The 23,252-nt window shown below is 45.1% G+C and overlaps 1 protein-coding gene across 2 annotated transcripts in view; it reads right to left on the bottom strand.

Annotated features, from left to right (window-relative positions):
- Positions 1 to 21,707, bottom strand: part of UBE2E3 (ubiquitin conjugating enzyme E2 E3) — a 107,174-nt gene extending 85,467 nt beyond the window's left edge. Inside the window, exons 1-3 of one of the 2 annotated variants that reach the window (XM_056861425.1) lie at positions 21,652 to 21,707; positions 19,964 to 20,166; positions 17,468 to 17,518 (exon numbers count right to left, since the gene is read on the bottom strand). In XM_056861425.1, coding sequence (XP_056717403.1) covers positions 17,468 to 17,518; positions 19,964 to 20,157 — 245 coding nt within the window. In that variant the 5' untranslated portion in view covers positions 20,158 to 20,166; positions 21,652 to 21,707. Of the gene's footprint in view, positions 1 to 17,467; positions 17,519 to 19,963; positions 20,167 to 20,984; positions 21,067 to 21,651 lie in introns of those variants that run through there. The other variant, XM_056861424.1, reaches the window with a different exon arrangement.
- Positions 21,708 to 23,252: the final 1,545 nt, after the last annotated feature.

The following is a 23,252-nucleotide window of genomic DNA, read 5'->3' as shown; positions in this document are numbered from 1 at the left end:
TTAAAAGTTCTCTATTATAAAAATATATATTCAAATATTATTCTAAGTTTAATGTTTAACAGTTATGATTAAAGTTTATTTTCAAATTCTCGGAATTTTTATTTTGAACCTTGGGGTCCCTGCACCAAACAAAAAAGTCCTAGTGGTCCCTGGTCAAAAAAGGTTGGGAACCACTGCCCTACACGATGCAGGAAATTCACAACTACCTTCCCCCCCCCCACATCTTCACAACAACCCTGTGAAGTAGATTAGGCTGACTGCATGTGACTGGTCCAAGGACACCCAGTGAACTTCATGGCAGAGGGGGGATTTGAACCTGGGTCTCCCAGATCCTCCTCCGACACCCATCACTAAATAAACGTAAAAGGGATGGATAGTTGGGTATCAAAATTGGCATGCACAAGACTCTTCCAGTGTACTAAATTATACACAACAATACACTGATTAAAGGTATGCGCCTCAGTATGCGCCTGGGGATAATTCTTGAACAACGTGCTTTTGACATATGTGAAAGGCAGATTTCAATCAGCCTCTTAAAGGAAAGGGACCCTAGATATTTAAAGGAAGCTTTGAACCTCCTAAATAGCATGCTTTTACTCACTCTCCTGGCCAACATGATCCAGCAGAGAGTGTCTTGATCATAGAGCCCTTACTTCAAATCAGGCATGACTCAGAAACTGGGCAAACTGCCATCTCTAACCCTCAGACTCTCATCTTAAAGGAGAAGATGACAGTCACCTACCTTACCAGCTTGTTGTCAGGAAGAATGAGAAAAGGGTTTTATACTTCAGTTGTCCTGCCCCTGGGATACAGCAGCTTCTCCATCAAAACTAAACCAAGACCGAATATTTCTTTGGCAATATTCCCAAATGCGGGATTAGGTTATTGGAGAAAGGACTCTGTTTTTGCCAGTACAAAGCTTTCTTTGTACACTGTAAATATTTCCTTTAATCATTTGACTATTCAGACGGTATTTTTCCTTCAGGATGGTGAGAGATTGGAAGCAGGCACTCATTGTGCTGAGAAATAAGCAACCAAACCCACTCCTTCACAAAATGTAGGATCCTTTTGGGTTGGTTATTCATCTATCCCCATGGCGAGAGGAAGAATCTTTCCCTAACACATTCTCCGAAAGTTATACGAAGACTCCTAAAGGACCGTCACATTTCCAAAGTCATCTTAACTAAGCTTCTTCTATTTCTTCTAGCTCCGATGTTTATTGAAATTTATAAAATTGGACTTAAAACTTAAATCAGATTTTTTAAAAATAAAATGCTTTTTGAGGAAAAATCTATCTAAAGAAAGTTTAAATAGTTTTCTATTTAAGATATATTATATTTCAAAGGACGTGTCACTGGCCACCAAGATTAAGTTAATCCATGCCATCATATTCCCTATTACTATGTACGGGTGTGAAAGCTGGACATTGAAGAAAGTGGATAGGAAGAAAATAGATTTCTTTGAAATGTGGTGTTGGAGGAGAGTACTATGGATACCATGGACTGCCCAAAAAAAAAAAAATCAGTGGGTTATAGATCAAATCAAGGCTGAACTGACCCTAGAAGCTAAAATGACTAAACTGAGGCTGTTATTTTGGCCACATTATGAGAAGACAAGAGTCACTGGAAAAGACAGTCATGCTAGGAAAAACTGAGGGCAGCAGGAAAAGAGGAAGACCCAACAAGAGATGGATTGACTCAATAAAGGAAACCACAGCCCTCAATTTGCAAGATCTGAGCAAGGCTGTCAAAGATAGGACCTTTTGGAGGACATTGATTCATAGGGGCGCCATGTCGGAAGAGACTTGACAGCACTTAACACACACACATTTTTCAAAGGTTATTCATCATGAAATAAGGATTAGTTTTTAATTATGTAGCATGAGACTGTATATTAATGCAATGCTTTAAAATTTTGGTAAACGAATTCCATTAATCCAATCACAATTTCATGCTATTCCAGAGGTTTCTGTAAGATTACTTTGGGCATTTTTTTCCATCTAAAGATGTTATCACAGATGCTTTGGTTTTGCAGTTCTCAAAACTGTCAGTTTGTGTCTGCACAGCTAACATGCCTCTTCTTCACAGTAGAAATGTTATAAAATAAACATACAGAGTTGAGTAAAAGACCTTAATCTCATTGTTCGTTTGCAAATCTATGTACACAGAATCAGCCCCTAACCTCTTAAAAGCTAAATTTCAAGAAGTTCAATGAATAGAAGATGGTTTGGCGTGAAATGGATCTGCACAAGGAGCTAAGTGTGAGGAGGGAGGGGCAAGCAGTAAAAATGAAAGTGAAACTTTTTGAGCACACTACTCCACAGGTACTGAGATCTTTGTGAGTATAGCCTGAGGATTATCATATTAGCCTCTCCATGGAGGAGAAAATCTATAATGGTAGCAGGTCATAAAAGAAACCCAGTTTGAGAATATTTTAATGAAGTTCCTCTACCTATGGGTAAGATGTGCATGCATACAAAATGCAAACACTGCAACCAAGAAATGCAAGGCCTGGTGGCCTGAATGAAACTGGAGATAGATAATAATGAAATTGTTGCAAGGTAAACTATTTATTTCTAATAGTATAACCAAATCAGTAATTTTTTGATATAACTGAAAACTAATCTGAAAAATTATTCTAAAAATGAAACATCATCTGGTTGTAGATTATTACAATTACACCAGCAAGGATGAGTCTTTATGTAGAAAACCATGATTTTAAATCAAGTCTTACTGACTAGATATTTAATTTGCGATTTAAATCAAATCCACCCTGGCACATACCTTCCTGAAAACAGTTGAAGTTTCACCAGTTTTTTTTACATCGAAGACAGACTGAAATTCTTTCTGAAGACACATACAGATCAAAATCCAGTAAAGTAATTTTACCCTGTACAGCCTCGAAGAAAATGTGCTGTAATCATTCCTAAGTGTAGCAAGTGAGAAACCACTTCCTGAACTCCAAGCCTTGTCAAGCCTGCTAAGTTAATAACTACTCTGAAAATTCTATTAGGTATCTCATTGCCTCAAAATTCTACTCTGTTGAGTAACTTGCACCGTAGCTACTCGCACTAAGTCCTAGTTACCCCAAAGGACTAAAACATGGAAAGGGAAAGAAGGCATAATGACCACAATACAATAATAGATTGTTGCAAGCCACCACCGTTGTACTAAGTGGCATCGCGGGTCTCTTGTTGAAGCTTACCGCTCCAAAATTAAATCATTGGGTCCCTCCCCAACACACCTATAAATCACTTACTAATAATAGCTTTGGGTAAATAAAGGCTATAATTAGTTAAACGCATCTTTAAATGGCTGCAAACTCATTGATTTACCTTCCCAAAAGATTAATGACAAAGGAAGGAGAAGTCAGACCCGATGGTCCCGCCACCAGGGTTGGCTAACCAAAGGCTTCATCAAACCCCTTTTCCAAATATTGCTCGACCACAGGAGCACGCCAAAACCTCATCAAGTCAAGCAGGGCTTGCTGGGAACCAAATCCCCCAAGGAAACTCACACGCACACACCCCTAGGGAAGCCAGAGAATCCCTTTCCCCTAATTATTCCTTCTCGCTACCATTCAGAATGCATTCTCTAACCGTGCGATCCTTAGCACAGTTATACCCCTGCTAAGTCCGTTCACTTCAACGGCCTTGCAAAGGGTATAACTCAGCTTAGGACTGCACTGTAAATCTCCCTTTCCCTGTGCTGCGGTGCCAAAAGTAGAAGCAGCGCACGCTTTTCCATTCTTGCGTTCCCACCCACCCTTTCCCAAGCGGCCAAACCACATGGGAGTCCGTGTTGTGTTTTGTCTTTCAGAGTACAAAGTGCTATGCAATAAAGCCAGTCGTACGGCTCTTTCATAAGAGCCTGTGCAGATAGACGGGAAGGCTTCTGCTTTGCCAGAGCACAAACGGCGCCATTTAGAGACAGCTCCTGGAGCCTGCAATCAGCAACTGCGAGAATAAACTACTGTGACAGCAAACAGCATTATCTGAGTGTGTCAAAAATTAAAGGTCGTGTTAATAACTCTATATATTATATTCAACCACCTACAGTTAGTACTACATTTGAAAAAGTCCTCTTGTATAAATCAAGATATTGGGGCCCAGCAACCTTAGAACCCTGGAGTATTTAAAGGCAGAACAATCACGAAATCATGCATATGGTTCAGGATTCTGTACAAATATATAACTTGGCACCGAGTGGAGAATTCAATATCCACAGAATTCCGGGTTTTTGCAGCATAATCCAGCATATTTCAAAATTAAGCATTTTTAAAATCCCATGGATTTCAAACTGAGAGCTCTAACTCTATGCTTACCACCTGCAATGAAATCGATCCTCGTCTTTGGCTCACAGGTTTCTAGTCCTCATGGCTTTGCACTGGTTCCCAACCAGGGGTCCATGGACCCCCAGGGGTCCGCGAGATCTAAATTAAGGTCCGCGAAACAAAGTTATAAACCCATAATACATTAATATTTTCAATTAAAAGTTCTCTATTATAAAAATATATATTCAAATATTATTCTAAGTTTAGTGTTTAACTAACAGTTATGATTAAAGTTTATTTTCAAATTCTCTGAATTTTTATTTTGAACCTTGGGGTCCCTGCACCGAACAAAAAAGTCCTAGTGGTCCCTGGTCAAAAAAAGGTTGGGAACCACTGCTTTAAAGTATGCAGGGAGCTCCTGGGAAAAACTGCTTTAGTTTTCTTCTTAGCTCCGTTTTCCCTTTCCCGTGAACTTCTGAAGCAGGACTGCGCAAACAAACTAAAATGTGCAATTGCCCTTGATTTGCACAATGTATACATCCTAGGATTCAGCTTTTCTTGGCACAGGACCTGAATGACACTGCTGCAGAACTCTGATTTCTTTTTTTTAACGAAGAGAATAATACTCATTGTGATTCAGATATCCTCTCCCTCAACCATTTCTGGACAGCTGTTAGAATTCTAGCAGTACCCCCCTGGCATGAACTCCTTCCACACTTGTTTAAGTGATCAAATGCTACAGCTGTTGTTATGAATAGTTACTACTACAGGAGTACTAAAGAGAGCATTTCCAGCATCAAAGGACTTCTTGATTTTGGGTTTTCTTTCCCCGATCACCAAAAAAAAAAAAAAAAAAAAACCTAACTACATCTAAATTTACTGCAACTCAGAACAGAACTGGAGTTTTGGCTTTTGGCTTTTTTTTTTTTTACAGGGAAGAACAGAAAAGACCAGCTCAGATTTAGCCTGACTGTCGATGAGTTGTCCAAACAGCAGAGCTGTTTTGAACTGTTTCATCCTAGTGCTAACCAAAAAAAAGAAAGAAAGAAAAAAAGTAGAAACTCATTTCAAAAGGAAGGAAACTTCAAACTGCCAAATAGGATTCAAGGAATCTGCTTACATCTACAGCCAAGCACAAATTTCCCCCAGTAATAAAAACCTCGTCCACTGTAGCAACCCTCTTGTGCCGAAAGCAAGAAGCGAGGGAACTGCTTTTATTCTATTGTAAAAAAAAAAAAAAGGAAAAAAGAACTGGAGTAAACACAAAAAAAGAGTCAGGCCAATTTCGAACCGGATTCTCCAAATCTAAGAGATGTATTGGAGAAAAGAACCGCTGAAATGGAACCCAAGGGGAAGGAAATACAGTGGTGGACTCAATGCTGCAGCCAGAACATGATTGATACACTACAGCGCCGATCCATTCTTGTCTATTCCCAGCACCCCTTTGCTTCTGTTCTCTCCACACACACACACACACACACACACACACACACACACACACACAACTACAAAAGAGGGTTATGAAGTATGCGGAGGAATTTCTTCTTGTATTGGTTCTCTTTAAGATAATGCACCTTCCGCGCATTAGCCAGAGGGGCTACAAGGACCTCAAGGTTTCGCCGAGGGTCAGAAACAAAAGAGGGCGCATTAAGCCGAGTCCAAGGACAGCTCCTCGATTAGATACACATGACCCTCCCATTTTATGGCCCACTTTCTCACTTGGGGACCATTTCGAGACAAGCAAGCCGGCACAGATGTCCTGTCAAGGATTTGGAGTAACAGGCTTAGTGTGTCAACTGAATGCTATAACCAGCTGTCTAGGAAAGTGCATAAACGTGGGCGTGGGGCAAAAGGTTGATCGCATGTGCGTCGCTTCTTTGCTATCTCTGTTTTTTGTGCGTGGGTGGGAAAAGACCGGGAAGCCCAATGTCCATCCAAGAGAAACAGCCAACTGAGGGAAGCCAGTACAATTCAGAGCCTCCAACATTTGTGCTAGCCTAGTTTCTATTGGCAGCTATTTGGACACCCTGCACTTACGTTGAAGAGATTACAGCCGAGCTATGGGTAGTTCCATGATTATTCTAAAGGACTCCTATTTCCTTTTACCCCCTTTCCCATACCACAAGACATGGTCGCTTTAGCCTCCTTTATTCCCTGTTTCAGCCAGGATTCAGCCAGGATCGAACGCATGCGTTTCGCCTAATGTGCGTTCGATCCTGGCTGAATCCTGGCTGAAACAGGGAATAAAGGAGGGAGTGCAGGACACCGGCAGAAAATGTCAAATTAAGTCGAGGGAGAAACTTCCTGCATTTGTCCTCCTCCTGTCCCTGATTCATCCGTCGGATCCCAGCATCGAAGCATGCTTTGCACGCGAGGGGATCAGCGTCAAACTTCCAACTGCGTAGAGCGATTATGCTGCATCTGATACCCCCGGGGGTGTAAAATCGCAAGCATGAAAATAAGCCCCTTTTCGACGACAAAACTTATCGGGAAGGCCTTCCAAAACCCAGTAACATTCAAATCTCAATGAAGGCCTTCCCCGCTTCTTAAGGAAGCCCACGTTACATTTCTGTGGGGCTTCCAAACCAAAGGATTCCTAAATTATGGGGCAGCCCTAGCCTAACGGGTCTATTATAAAAGCTCGACCCAGAGAGGTCTGCTCAGTTGCACTTAGGAATCAAGAGGATTTGATGAAGAGGCCTGATTTTGTGGGTCCCTGGGGCAAGCTCTTGAACTAGACAGATGCTAGAGGCCCTATTCAGCTATTAGTTAGAGCGCAGGCTTGTACAGCACAGGAGTCCCATGATTCAGATCTCATCAGGGTACCTTTGATTCACACATTACAACCAGAGCAGGTAATCAGGAGCGCAAGTCAGCCCCCGGATTTCTTTTTAACATTAAAATCACAAAGCAGCATTTGCTTTTCCTTTGTCACATCAGTGTCTATTTTACCTTAGCCCAGTCCTTTGGCCTCAGGCATGTCAACAGGATATTGTCACCTTCCTAACAACACAGACCTAAATCCTCCATTTCTTTCACGCTAAAAGGATTCTTTGAGAACCAGTGCGGCGTAGTGGTTAGGAGCGGTAGTCACTAATCTGGAGAACAGGGTTCGATTCCCCCACTCTTCCACATGAAGCCTGCTGGGTGACCCTGGGCTTATCACAGTTCTCTCAGAACGCTCTCAACCCACGCAGACAATGGCAACCACCTCTGAACATCTCTTGCATTCAAAACCCTATGGGGTCGCCGTAAGTCAGATGTGACTTGACAGTACACACACACACACATACACAAGGATTCTTTGGGGCTGAAATGGACCCGATATTACTCTAAACCAGTGGTTCCCAACCTTTTTTGACCAGGGACCACTAGGACTTTTTTGTTCAGTGCAGGGACTCCAAGGTTCAAAATAAAAATTCTGAGAATTTGAAAATAAACTTTAATCATAACTGTTAGTTAAACATTAAACTTAGAATAATATTTGAATATATTTTTATAATAGAAAACTTTTAATTGAAAATATTAATTTATTATGGGTTTATAACTTTGTTTCGCGGACCTTAATTTAGTTCTCGCGGACCCCTGGGGGTCCATGGACCCCTGGTTGGGAACCAGGGTTCTAAACAAACCCTTCTTTTCTTTATTTGTTTCCTGAAGAACATAAGAACATAAGAAAGGCCCGTGCTGGATCAGACCAAGGCCCATCAAGTCCAGCAGTCTGTTCACACAGTGGCCAACCAGGGGCCTCTAGGAAGCCACAAACAAGACAACTCCAGAAGCATTATCCTGCCTATGTTCCACAGCGCCCAATATAACAGGCACGCTCCTCTGATCCTGGAGAGAATAGGTGTGCATCATGACTAGTATCCATTCTAACTAATAGCCATGAATACCCCTTTCCTCCCTGAATAGGTTCACTCCCCTCTTAAAGCACTTTATTCATATCCCACCTTTCTCTCTAACGGCAACCCAAATCAGCTTACATTGTTCTCCTCTCCTTCATTTTAACCTCATAACAACCCTGTGAGGAGGTAGGTTAGGCTGAGAGTGTACAACTGGCAATAACACCCTTAGATGCCGTTTAGTTCCCCACAATTAACAAGACGAGTTGACTCGAAAAGTCTCCGACGCCTTAAATGCAAAGCAGCTCACAAGAAAAGATGTATGTGTAAAACTGTTTCGGAACAAATCTAAAAATCCACACCCTGATGTGTCTGTTTTGTTGTGTCTTCACCGCTGTGATGATCAATTCCTAGGGGATGGAGTTATAGCCTTATAAATAATACTCAGTTTGCAGGTACAGAGGTTGCTGTGAAATAAGCTGAAACACCAAGAAAATCTTATTGCCTCTTTACATATAAATAACACTACACTACTGCTTATATAGGTGATACAGATGCAGTCATCTACCAGCTCACACCTCAATTTTCTTGACACCAGTATAAAAGTTTTAAGACAACCAGGTCTCCATGATTTCCCCACCCAATACAGTTTTAAAATGGGGTGAGCCCTGTAAGATTTAAAATTTACTGAGCACCCCATCCAGAAGACACAAATGGAAAATCCTTCTGTTCATGCAAGGGGGGAGGGTGTCTGAAATGTTTATGGCAGGGGTGTCAAACATACGGCCCACAGGCCGGATCCGGCCCCTTAAGAGCTCTTATCCGGCCGCCGAGGCAGCCACCCTTACCCAGTCCCAAGGTGTCAATGATCAAAGACTGTTAAATAAAAGAAAATACTGTAAGTCTTATTATTTTAGACATGTTTGTATTTTAAGTAAAAAAATAAAGTAAAACATAATATTATTAACAGGCTTTGCCTGTGTCTTCTATAAAGTTTGTATCTCTGGTACCTGGTATTAAATTTTATGATACACATGGCCCGGCTCGACCAAGTGACATTTATGTCATATCCGGCCCTCGTAACAAATGAGTCCAACACCCTTAGTTTATGGGTTTCCCTCTCAAGCTGTGCCTCCTGCACTGCACCCCATACTGTTCTTTAGGATCCCCTCCCCCAAACTTCAGCTTTGGGGATAGCATTATCCGGGGGAATGCTGCAAAAGACTAGGGAGGCAAGAATAATCTGTTCTTTAAGCAGACCTCCACCTGCAGTTTTTTGGATCCAACCCCATCAAAACGTTTGTTAAATATGCTGTCAAGACAAAATTAAAACAGGACACGCAACTGGGGAGTCTGAAATACATTAAAACCTCGAAGACTTTGCCCCCTCCTCTCCAAAGCTCAACATAAGCAGCATATTTTAATGATGCCTTTTAGAAGAAGGAGAAGAGTTGGTTTTTATATGCCAACTTTCTCTACCACTAAAGGGAGAATCAAACCGGCTTACAATCACCTTCCCTTCCCTTCCCAACAACTGACACCCTGTGAGGTAGGTGGGGTTGAGAGAGAGTGTGACTAGCCCAAGGTCACCAAGCTGGCTTCATGTGTAGGAGTGGGGAAACAAATCCAGTTCACCAGATTAGCCTTTGCCACTCATCTCTTTTATGATGCTCACAAATGAAGCTGTCTTATATTGAATCTGACCACTGGGGATTGAACCAGGGACCTTCTACAAGCAATGCACAGGCTCTTCCACTGAGCCACAGCCTCTCCGCCTAACGCTATTCACTTACAAATTACTACCTGGGTTTCTTTTTAGCAAAGAACAGAGTACATCTACCAATGGTGATTAAAAATAGCCAGAGAGAAACCTCCAAGGCCTCACAGGGAAAGGGAAATAGTATTTCCCTTGTTCTAGTCCCAGCTCCCCTTTTTCTCCCTTTTCCCCACTACTCTTCACCCCACTCTACCCCCATGTTTCAGCTCCCGTGCCACTTTCCTCTCCCCAATTCCTCCTCATCCTGCTAACAGTGCCCACTGACACCACGGCAACTCAAGAGGACCTCTGAAATCAGTCTATGTGTTTTTAACAAACCAGATTCTTCTGCAAACCTAAGGGTTCCCTCACCCAGGTATGCAGAACCTGAAATTGTAGCCAGTTATAGCAGTGTAGATTTTTTGATCCGCAGTGGGGCCAGGCCTTTGGCTATCAGATATAAGGACAAAGGAAGAAATATCAGTTTTCAGATCAATATACCTCCAACATACTAGATGCCAGGGACAAGCAACCGATTGTGATATCCATCATGCCCTGGTGATGAGCTAACAGAGGCACCAGTTGGAGGCAGAGTGATGTTGGATGGCAAACTAGAGTGGTGTAGTGGTTAAGAACGGTGGTTTGGAGCAGTGGAGTCTGATCTGGAGAACCGGGTTTGATTCCCCACTCCTCCACATGAGCGGCAGAGGCTAATCTGGTGAACTGGATTTGTTTCCCCACTCCTACACACGAAGCCAGCTGGGTGACCTTGGTCTAGTCACACACTCTCAGCCCCACCTACCTCACAGGGTGTCTGTTGTGGGGAGGGGAAGGGAAGGTGATCAAGCATCCTACAGACAAAGAATCACTTGTCCCAAATTAGGTGGCGTAAAAGTTTCACATAATTTCACTTTTGTAAAACTTTGCAGGCCATTTCTCACAATGAAATTCCCTCCCGCTGCAGGAGGGCCCCAGACTGCCAATCACAGCTTCCTGAGGAGTGCATATATGATGTGTGTGTATACACACATACACACATCCAAATGGTCAACAATACACTTAAAACATCTAATGTGTACATCTTTTTTTTAAAAAAATGCACTATACAAAGAGGCACATAATCTCCAAGGGTGTAGCGTGCACAAAAATCTAGAGAAGTATCAAGAATCATTATATAAGATCATTAGGTGTGCACATAGTCCAAACAGCCCAGAAGATACCATGGAAATCACCCTCTAACAAAAAATTTAGCTGGGGGAGTGTCAGGTGCATCTATGAAAACACAACTTTAGCTCTGACCAAACCAACCAACCAACCAACCCAGAGGAGTAGCCATGTTAGTTAATGTAGGAAAATGAAGCAGAAGTCCAGCAACACCGAGACGCCTTATAGATACAGAGAAGCCAAATTGCCAATAAATCTCTGAATATTTCACATCTGTCAGATAAAAGGTGTTAAACGTAATTGTATTAAGTAGCAAGCAGTGATGTTTGTAATGTTCATGGTGAACCTGGAAAGCTAACATTTGTTGCACGGTAAATTATCCCCAATTACGTCTACCAGAGGCGGCTCTAATTATACATATAAACAAAATAACAGTACAGCAAGCCCTAAAGTAATTCAATCACCTCCTTTACACATTAGTATCGTTTTGGCACCCGAACAAGTCAAACCTCCCTTTTTTCGCCATTTGTGATTACTTTTAGTATTTGCCTCTTGGTTGGACAATGAAAAAAATTGCTCTTGGCAGGCTCTAAGTAAAGGCGATGAGAATCCCTGAAATGCTGCAACTTTAAGCGAGAAGGGAGACCGAGAAAGAAAAACGGGGCTTATCCGGTCAAAAAAGGGAACGCGTTTTTCCAAGGCACGACTCAAAATTCCTCATGCTGTTTTTTTTTTAGTCATGATAAAGTTCTTAATGGTACACATTTCTTAAAGTAGGTTTGTGACGACTTTGAACTATCTAACACCCTTTGCTTTAGGTGCTAATTGTCACCATCAAGAAAAACATGGACAATCTAAAAACCATCATGGAAAGTTGTGCCCAGTTCCATTTTTTTAAAAACTTTGCATCACACATGACAACTGAAACATGAATGGTGTGACTGGTTATTGATTAACTGTGCCAAAGAAGCTTGCAAGAAAAGGTGAGATAGGAGCTCTTATCTGGAGTTTTAAATTCATCTCATTTTCACAATCTTAAGCAGGTCTACTCGGAATCCTACTCAGGTCTATTCAGTGGGCCTTACTCCCAGGTAAGTGTTCTTGGGATTGCACTGTTAGTCTGCATCCCTTGTCATAGAATCATAGAGTTGGAAGGGACCACCAGGGTCATCTAGTCCAACCCCCTGCACAATGCAGGAAATTCACAACTACCTCCCCCTCACACCCCCAGTGACCCCTACTCCAAGCACAGAAGATGGCCAAGATGTCCTCCCTCTCATCATCTGCCTAAGGTCATAGAATCAGCATTGCTGACAGATGGCCATCTAGCCTCTGCTTAAAAACTCCAGGGAAGGAGAGTTCACCACCTCCCGAGGAAGCCTGTTCCACTGAGGAACCGCTCTAACTGTTAGAAAATTCTTCCTAATGTCTAGACGGAAACTCTTTTGATTTAATTTCAACCTGTTGGTTCTGGTCCAACCTCCTGGGGCAACAGAAAACAACTCAGCACCATCCTCTATATGACAGCCCTTCAAGTACTTGAAGATGGTTATCACATCCCCACTCAGTCTTCTCTTCACGCTAAACATACCCAGCTCCTTCAACCTTTCCTCATAGGACTTGGTCTCCAGATCCCTCACCATCTTTGTTGCCCTCCTCTGGACACGTTCCAGCTTGTCTACATCTTTCTGAAATTGTGGTGCCCAAAACTGAACAAAATACTCTAGGTGAGGTCTAACCCGAGCAGAGTAAAGCGATACCATCACTTGTGATAACTGCTAAATGCAAGACCGAAAGAAGAGAAAGACATTGTAAAATCAAATGCAAATTCTAGTCAAACGTAGCTTTGCATTCAATCTACAGAGGGGTAGCATGCAAAATTCTACCTGTTTTGCTTGCAGGGCCAACCATAGCCCCGATACATATTAGTGTGTGTTAGAGCCACCAAGAAATGGTGTACCGTAATGGCCAAGATGACTGGAACGGGAGCCAAAACGTTCTCAGTTCCAATCTCGGCTGCAAACTCACCATTTAGACTTCAGCAAGCCACTCACTTCTCAATCTCAGCTTGCTGTCAGCAAGTCTAGGAAAATGATGACTTTACCGTAGTAAAATGGTGTGGCTGCTACAAGAATACACATGAACTCTTATACTGCCTTATACCGAATCAGACCTTTGGTCCATCAAAGTCAGTATTGTCTACTCAGACAGGCAGCGGCTCTCCAGGGTCTCAGGCTGAGGTCTTTCACATCACCTACTTGCCTAGTCCCTCTAACTGGAGGTGCCGGAGATTGAACCTGGGACCTTCTGCATGCTGAGCAGATGCTCTACCACTGAAGAGTTTGTTTTTATATGCCGATTTTCTCTACCTTTTAAAGAGAATCAACCCGGCTTACAATCTTCCCTTCCTCTCCCCACAACAGACATCTTGTGAGGCAGGTGAGGCTGAGAGAGCTCGAAGAGAACTGAGACTAGCCCAAGGTCACCCAGTTGGCTTCATGTGGAGGAGCGGGGAAACCAACTCTTCCAATGCGCTATATAAATACTAAGTGCACATCATTTATCTTCCACATCATACATTCTAAACAGAGCATAATTTATAAACGGCACCCATGTGTGAAAATTGTGGCTTCTGTCCAAAAAAACACACCAGAAAGGACTTCCCCCAGCCATTACTCCTGTGTACTTTGCAAGCAAAAATGGCTATTTAGTCACATGCGTCCTTCATAAATGACACTTTGCACATATATTTCTATGCCTGGGAACCGGCTTCTGGGGGCAAAATGCAGTTTATGGAATGGCTCTTAAAAGTTTTTAGGAATACTAGCTACTGCAAAACTGTACTGAACTCTAACATATAAGAAAGAATGCTATTCCCTAACCAAAGAACTCTCATTAAAGCATGGCCTTTTATACAGAGACGCTAAAACAGCACCTGGAAAACATGGGCAAAATGCACAGGGAGAATGAGGTGACCTCTGACGGGTGGAAAAGGCATGTATAATCAAAAGGAAGCCCCGAAGCAGTCGGTGGGAGTGACCACGGGGAAACGTCCCTGCATAAAAGGCCCACGTCTAATTTACTGGGGACAGAGACGTCTATTGCTTCTCTCTCATCTAACACAGGGAACAAGATACCCTTTCTTCAAATCCCTAATTGAACAGAACAGTCTAATTGCCACTTAAACACAGAATGATTACAAACAACGTTATTTTGGGGAAAGAAAGTAGGGTTGTCAACTAGGGACTTGGAAATTCCTGGATGTTTGGGGATGAAGCCTATGGAAGGCAGGATTTGGAGAGGGGAGGGACCTCAGTGGGGTATAATGCCCTGCAGTCCACCCCCGAATTTTCCATTTCCCCCTAGAGGAACTGAACTCTGCAGTCTGGAGATCAGTTTTAATTCTGGGAAATCCCAGGCCCCACCTGGAGTCCAGCCACCCTAATTCTACACCATAAATTTATTTATTTACTTCCTTCCTTTTAAACCCCACCATTCTCCCCATTGGGGACACTAAGGGGCACTAAGGGGCTCATTCTCCTCTCCTCCATTTTATCCCCACAACAACCCTATGAGGTAGGTTAGGCTAAGATTGTGTGACTGGCCCAAGGTCACCCAGCAAACTTCCACGGTATAGTGGGGATTTGTACCTGCCTTTCCCAGATCCTAGACTGACATTCTATCCACTACAGGAAAATTCGGATACTGAAGTCTTGTTGATCTCTTCACTTGCGCCTTCACAAGGGCCACAAGGGCTAGTCACACTCTCTCAGCTCCACTTACCTCACAGGGTGTCTGTTGTGGGGAGGGGAAGGGAAGGTGATTGTAAGCAGGTTTGATTCTCCCTTAAGTGGCAGGGAAAGTCGGCATATAAAAACCAACTCTTCTGCTTCTTCCCCTCCAAGATGTCTTTTTTAAAAACAGGAAAAAGAAAGGAGATCCTCTACTGATTAATCATTTAGTGTTCCCTAGTTCTATCCTTGTTTTTAAAAAATACTATGATTTTAAGTAGATTGCAAAGATCCTCGCGCAGTTGAAGCAGTCGGTCGCTAAATTCGTTAATTACCATTATCATTTATTTCTTAATGGACCGTTTCCTAAACAATGGCATGAAAGAGGATTGCCTTACCCCAAGACAAAACAGCATTCCTACTGCCCTGCTGAAAGTGCTGCCCTGGATGGGCCAGCCAAGCCCAATTTTATCAGAGCCTGGAAGCTAAGCAGGGTCAGCCATGGTTAGTACTTGGATGGGAGACCTCCAAGGAAGTCCAGGGTTCACTACGCAGAAGCAAGCAATGGCAAACCACCTCTATTCATCTCTTGCCCCTGAAAACCCAATGACGGGTCACCATAAGTCAGCTGCGACTTCAGGGTGCTTCCCATCAAGTGGACAAAAAACTTCTAAAAGTAGCAGCGTCCTGCTGCAGAACCCCTCCCCCCATGTCATTGCTTGGGGTTGCCTATCCCCACCCCACCCCCAGAGCAGAGATCAGCGAGCCACCGGGGCTGGGGGGGGGGGAGGCCGGGGAAGAAGAAGAGTTGGTTTTTATATGCCAACTTTACCACTTAAGGAAGAATCAAACTGGCTTACAAATCACCTTCCCTTCCCCTCCCCACAACAGACACCCTGTGAGGTAGGTGGGGCTGAGAGTGTGTGACTAGCCCAAGGTCACCCAGCTGGCTTCATGCGGAGGACTGGGGAAACCAGCCCGGTTCACCAGATTAGCGCCGGCCGCTCATGTGAAGCAGCGGGGAATCGAACCCGGTTCTCCAGATCAGAGTCCACCGCTCCAAACCACCGCTCTTAACCACTACACCACGGAAGGAGGGAGGCAGGAAAGTTCTGTTCCATTGATGGGAAATTTAGTCTGCATCTAACCCACATCGAACAAGTAGGATTCCAAGTGTGCCGCTCAGTGAGTAGGGGTGCAGACCAAAGGACCAAAGCAGGGCGGCAAAGAGGGGAAAGTGGACAGAAGAAGCCAACGAAGCCATATATCTCTGTTCAGCCATGAATCTAACATCAAAAGGAGCTCAGGAATCCCTACAAAGCACCCCTGCAAGGTTGCATGATAAAATTATTCCCTTGTTGCAAGGGGAAAAGCTGAGGACATGTTAAAAAGCAGCTTACTTAAAGCCTGAACAGTGCAACCGAAACTCATGTGCATCTGGAATCCACTGGTCTCAAGGGAAAAAGGAATTTTGTAGGGAGGCCTTACACAATCGGCCTTCACAACTCCAGCACAAGCTATTTGAGATGGTTTACAAGAGAGCCGTGGCAGGAGTCTGAGAACAGTGCTTGACCTTCCCTGCAGACATCATTCTCTCTCTCTCTCTCTTTTTTAATCGAAGTTGCTTCTAGCTTCAGAACAGGTAGAAAAGGTGGTAACAATTACCTTTGTACCAAATCCCTTTAAAACACACAATAGCAACAACAAGCCGCCCGTGCTTCGACAGCCCTTTCCCCGGAATCCAATTAAATCGCAACCCACCCCGGAAGATTACGATATCCCCCCCCCTCACATGAGAAAACGCTTCCAATGTAATGGTTCCTGTAAACCGCAATGCCTCGCAAGCAGAAACACCAGGCGAATCCGATTCGGTCCGAGCAAGAGTTAATTGAAGTGCCGCGCACAGACCAGGATAGCTGTATTTATAAATCCCAGCGCTGAATATTTTACAACCTGTCATCGTTCCCTCTTAATACATTGGCACCACAACCGACACGTTTTTTTCAACAAGCTGGGGGGAAAAAACGATCGCGTTCACAGAGCCATTCCTTTCCCTTTTGCACCGTTCTTAAACTTTTTTTTTTAAAAAGACAGTGAATAATTCATTTTACGTTAGCACGTTCTTTCCCCCCTTTCTGAAAACTACCATCTCTCCCAGAGCCGCAAAGTTGCTGCCGTTTATATGATAAATGGGCTCATTATGGCTCACCCATCTAACCAGAAGGCAAACTCCAAACGCAACACTGGTAACTTTCTTTCGGAAAGCAGGGGTGTCACCCAAAGAAGGGCAGGGGAATAAAATACCCCAAAAATAAAATACTCGCAAAAAAAACGAAGACGCCGTTTCGTAGGCCTCAACACTCCTCAGATATTGAGACTCAACCCTAATAACTATTTAGCCTCTACCCAACATGACACCTGTCAACAAAGGTTACTCTTTCCAGAGGACGCATCAACTCCTCTGCGTAACTGACAACCGAGAGCTTCGACCAAAACCTCTCGCCACACTTGTTCCCTTCGCCTGACACAACCCCTGCTTGATCACAAATCTACTCCCAGGCAGCGCGCAACAACCGCATCCGTCGTGCTCAGCCGGCCTCCATCCCAATTCACTCTCCCCACCCCTCCCGCTATCAGCATCCCCACATTTCGTAAGTTCAGTTTGTTGGCTTGGGCTTGGGCTTTTTTTCCAAACGTACCTGCAGTTCGGAGGCGGATCTAGGGTGATTTCGGCTAGCTCCTTCTGAATCCTGTTGGCAAAATGAGAACAGACACAAAAAGCGTTTGAGATAAGTCGACGGAATAAATCAGGGAATTACACTGCCCTCTACCACCACGCAGTTAAATGCAAGATTGGTTTCCCCCCCTTCGGTAGCGCTAACATGGCTGCTTCCTCTTTGTTCTCCGAGGCATAACCTAAATCCCAGAACAGAGAAACTTTGCAGCTTTTCTGCCCCTTCAGCTGTTACGGTAAATAAGACAGAACATTTACACCTCGGCCTGGCAGAAATCCCCGGAGAGCCCTCGGAAAAGACAGTCGGAGGGATTTCCAGGTGCTTTTCACAGAATTTTTCTTTTTAATCTTATATGCAAATAAGGCCAGGAAAAGCGAGGGGGGGAGGAGGAAATGCAAGCATGTTTGAGAATGACTTTATACCAGCATTGCAGCCAAGGCAGGCAGCTAGATAGTAAACAACTGACACGTTTTTCTGGCAGCGTTTTAACCGCTGCTGATAGTGAAATTTGAGCATTTTAGTCAAACTCGGTTAATGTGCCGCCAGGTAACCGGAGTTAAACCTACAGATAACTTCGCTTTTATTTCTCCTGTTCTTCTCTTTCCTCCGGGCCCATGAAACATTTTTATTTGCCCTGGACCTTGCCGAATAAAACAGACCCTGATCTATCCGTGATAACTCCAGCCCCCCTGAACTGCAGTTATAAAGATGTCAGCATCTAAAGAGAACACGTTTCATTAGTTCTGTAACCGTTTAACAGAAGTTATTCCCGCCCACCCCCCAAAAAACCAAAGAGGCTTTGCTCCTAGAACAATGTTCGGGATTTGCTGATAAATGGACACAACTCAGAGCAATTCATTGTTTGTCAACAGACGCTTCTTGACAATGACAAATTGCCCTAGATGTAATTTAGATACTCTGGAGTTGTTCCCTACAAGAATTTACACAAGACGTCAAGCTAAACAGCACATGGAAATAAGATTTTACAAGATCAAATATGATGTTAAAAGACAGGACTCGTGGGACCGAAATATATCTCAGCGGCAAAATATGCTGTACAAGAACTCTGCAAAAAGCCAGTGAGAGTTATGTTAAATACACCAGACGTTCTCCCCCAAAATCACACAGGATAACATTTCTCTAAGCGAAACACCTACCAAAAGCATCTTTATTTCAAACCCCTGTTCAACGTGTCATTTTCAATTTTTAAAAGATAATAAAAGCCAACGTGCCCTTCAAACTGCTATGCAAAATTTCAGACCTATTAATAAGTGGATTCCAGCACAGTATATTTCCCCCACTACCAAATATAGAGTCCCACTGATAGCAAACACCTCCACTGAAACCGCATTACATCCTTATAGATCTTTGTTACTGCTTGTCAGATATGCTACTGGATAATGTAATGTGAATTCCTAGCTAAAAGTGAACTTCAGGGAAAGAATTTCCTAGTTATCTCCAAAGGACACAGAGACCAAGGCATTTCAAGTTGGCCCAATTCATGCATCCATGCAAGAAAGTTAACAGTGCACGTCGTCTTGAAAGCCAAAGTTGACAGAAAAATGTCCATATGCAGATACTGGCGTGGAACCCATTGAGGAAACCCCCATGACAGCTTTCTGAAGTTTTGGGAATTTCAAATGCCAAAGTCATTCGTCTCAACTTACAGACCCTACTGAGATGACCAACACTCAAGTTAACCTCTATCAACATTTCAACCACACACCCAAAACCTTCATTACATTCCTGTCTACATTTACATACACTGATGTGTACTGAAGTTCCAAAACCAAAGCAAACATCATCCTTGTGAAGGATTCTTCTTTGAAAGGGCCCAACAAAGGCCAATTAACAAATGCAGCCAGAAGATGGATTCTTCCATCCACTAACCCACCTCCATCCATGCATTACAAAAAAAAGTAAAAAGGGAGAAAGCTCAAGAATGTAGATCCAGGTGCCTGCACCAATGAATCGTCTCTGATGGCATCCCATCGCAGGCATGGAATAAAGAGCTGATTCACATGACCAAAATCCCTGAGCGGATCCATGCAAAGTCAGCATGCGGCAAAGCAATCACATGACTGGTTATCCCACAGGCCCCAAGCTTGCAACCCACTTCAAAGCACACCCACTCATGCCCCCGATCATAAGAATCTGGATTCTGACCCCCAACTGCTTGCTACACTGTCCGGATCCCTTCGACCCATATCCTGGATCATATCAGCTTGTCCGCGCCTCTGAAACAGTTCTCCCCCGCTCCCCCCCCAAAAAATCCTTTAAAAAACCTATTAGGATGAGACATTACAACTGACGGCTTCGCATCTCCAGCAGAAATTCTGTGACGTCATTCCTACAGCGAGTAACGTTTCCAAGTTTGCTGAGGTTTTTTACGAGCATCTCCCCTATCAACAGGCACATAAAAGACAACAAAAAAATCACACGGGTTTCAGGGATGATTACCTCTTAGCACTAGTGGATAGCTTAGCAGTAGTTTTGCTGGAGAGTTTAGTATTTTTCTTCTGTTGGGTGGCAGAAGGTTTCCTTTCATCTTGCTCTTCTGGTTCTGGAGCCGGTGGGTCCCTCTGATCAGCATCTGAGCTACCACTGCTAGTGCTGGGACTTTCGTCATCTGATCTTTGCCTTTCACTGGACATCTTGGGAAACTTTTTTAAAAAAATGTGGGAAAGAGGAAGGGGGGGAACCAAGGCGAGACAAAGAAAGTCAATTAACTCAGAGGAGCGCTGTTAATTCTACTGCCCGTCATCCCACCCCACCCCCAAGCCAAATTCTGGCCCCTTAAAACTGATCATGATCCTCTGGATGGCACACACACAAAAAGAGGATAACTGAAACAGGATCACGGTTCGAGGCTGCAGAGCGACAGTTCGAACGTTTCTTTAGAAGATCAAGATTAATTTTTTTTTTTACAAATCCCACTCACATTCTCCCCCAACCCCCAATTTCTCAGACAGTATGTCAATTGTCTACTTTGTTCGAAGGCTCGAGACAGATTTAGCAGAGTACTCCGGCCATGAGCATTAATAACTTATGACACGTTGTAACTAGCACCGCTTGCCCAAAAAGATGGTGGGGTGTTGTTGTTTTTTAAAAAGTCACTAATACCCTGTAAATATTTACACTGGAGAGGAAGGGATCAAGGGAGTCACATTCCCTCCTCTCCCTGACCCCCCCCCCAATATATTGCCAATAACAACACTTGCCATACAAATGGAGGGCCAAAAAAAAATTGACACCCCCACCTTTGTATTTAAAGGGCTGGAGAGGATTTGCTATTTCAGACTCGCCTGCTTTTCTCTCCATCCAGAAATCAGCTCGCCCGGGTCCTATTTCCAAGGCCAGCCAAGCACCCACCACCCCAACAAAAAAACTGCATTTGGCCACCACCAAACAGGCTGGAAGGGGGTGGGTGGAGGGAGAGGAGGAGGGGAAGAGAAAGAGAGAAGCATAATTCAAACTGCACCTTCTGCAAAGCTCTCAACGCCACCGAGTCCTGATCAGTTTCCACAAAACAGACCGACATGTTTTAATTTTGGGGAGGGGGGGAAGCCCCCTCCGGAAAAAAGAAAAAAAGGAAAATAGGTCTCTACATCCAGGATGGATCCAAATGGTTGCAACGTTGCCGGAGATCAATTAGGGGGAGTGGGGTGGGAAAGGGAAAAAAAGGGGATCCTCGTAGGAAATTGCAGGTCAAAAAAAAAAAAGGCAGCTTCTCTCATGCACACACGCATGCACACGCATGCACACACAGAGGCGCCGTCTCTCTCCTCCCCCCCCTTCCAAGGCTTTGTGGGGGGGGGAAGAGATCTGGAGCTCCCAGCCCGGAGGGTGACGGAGGGGGGCCGTGGTGGCAGGAAGGCTCCCCACCACCCCCACCGGCGTGCTGCGCGAGTGTGTGTGTGAGCGCGCGCGTGTATGTGTGCACACACACACACCAAGTGAGGCGTGAACTCAGTTCCCGGCCAGCGCTGGAAACAAGAACAAAGCTCCCCCTCGACCAATGTCTCCCCCCCTTTTTTTTTCTTCTCTCCTCCTCCTCCTCCTCCCCCCCCCCCCCATGCAAGCTCGCCCAGGCTCCGGCTTGCAAGCCACCTTAACCCGATTCCTCCTTTTGCTTTTTTTTTTTTTACCTTCGCCAGGCGTCCTGTCCCGGTGTTAGGTCGGAGGGGAGGGGGGAGGGAGGGAGGGAGGGGAGGGGAGACCGCGTCCTTGGAGGGGGAGGCGAGCAGCCGGGGGGGGGATCGAGCGGCGGAGGAGGCTCCGCGGCCGGGCAGTGTGGAACATTGAGAGTCGGGGCGGGGGGGTGGGGTGGGGGTGGGGGGAGCGCGAGAGGGAGAAAAAGGGGGAGGGCGCAGTGCGGCCCGACGGCCGGGGGGTGGCGCTGCAGAGGCCTCCTCCCCCCCCACACACACACACACTTCCCTCCCTCCCAGCGAGCTCCCGCGGCGGGGCAGGGTGGGGGGTAACGTGGAGCGGGGATCGCCTCCCCCCCTCCCCTCCCCCGCGCTTCCACCCCGGGTGGAACGGAGGGGAGAAGGATCAAAGGACCGAACGTTCCGCGCCGCCCCCCTCGTGTCGCCGCGTTCGGATTCGGAACGTTGCAGTCAGCAAAGTTCCAAACGGAGGAGGAAGGGGGGGGCGGCGCTGGCTGGCTGGCTCCCTTTCTCTCCCGCCCCCCCCCACCTCGCCTAGGCGAAGCGCGCCCCCCTGCGGGCTGGGGAGGGGGGGCCCCGCGCGCACGCGCTCTCTTTACCTTTGCAGGGTGCGTGCTTTCCCCGGTGCTGGCCAAGGACAAAGAGTTTTCTGCCTGTGCGTAGACCGATCTCTCCCGCCCCCCCCCCCCAAGTTTGCAAAAAAAAACCTGGTTCTTGCTCCGGCAATGCTTGTCGCATGTCACCGTCCTCGGGGCAAACACCTTTTTTTTAACCCCCCCTTCTTCATGTGCTGGCAGCAGCGACTCAAGGGGGGGCATGTGCATCTCCATTGGGGGGGCGTTGAGTGAGTGCTGAAATATTCTGGCGTTTGCTGCCAGACGCCTAGCATTGGTGGTAAAATGGGGTTAAGGGGGGGGGTCTCTGCTCCGACTGCGCTCTTCGAAGCCAGTGGAGTGGGGTAGGTTGCGTTCCTAGACTTGACCCGGCCATAGAAAAGAAAGGAGTTGATGCTGGGGCGATGAACGGGGTCCGCTAGGCAAGCCCTGGAGATCATACTCCAGCCAGGAAAAGACTCCCAGACCATAACTGGGCCGTCCCATTCGCACATCTTCTTGAGTTTAACTATAGCCGCTTTCGGAGCCAAAGCCTGACTATAGACATCACAGATGGCAAAAGCGTCAAAGCCTGGCAAAGTTGGGCCATTTATGCATTGGGAGGTTTTGCCTTGGATTTGCCACTCTCTCTCTCTGTGTGTGTTAAGTGCCGTCAAGTCGCTTCCGACTCATGGCGACCCTATGAATGAAAGCCCTCCAAATGAGCCACTCTCTAGATGCTTATTTGTTCCCATCTGAATTCTCAAAACTCAAAAATAAGCCCCCATGCAGAGTTTTGAGAATGTGGATTGGGAAAATGTGCATTTAGCGAGTGGCAAATCCAAGGCAAAACCTCCCATGCATAAACAGCCTTGGTGTGGTTTGTTTGATGTGCAAATCTGAAAACACAAATATCTCTCACTGTTGTTCTTTCAATTCAGACCCAGGTGGCCCATTTTAAAATTAATTTTGGGGGGCACCTTG

The sequence above is a fragment of the Euleptes europaea genome, chromosome 15 (genome assembly GCF_029931775.1).
Source record: "Euleptes europaea isolate rEulEur1 chromosome 15, rEulEur1.hap1, whole genome shotgun sequence".
Classification (NCBI taxonomy): domain Eukaryota; kingdom Metazoa; phylum Chordata; class Lepidosauria; order Squamata; family Sphaerodactylidae; genus Euleptes; species Euleptes europaea.
The sequence above is the reverse complement of the archived record's forward strand: the minus strand, read 5'-3'. Positions and strand labels throughout refer to the sequence as shown.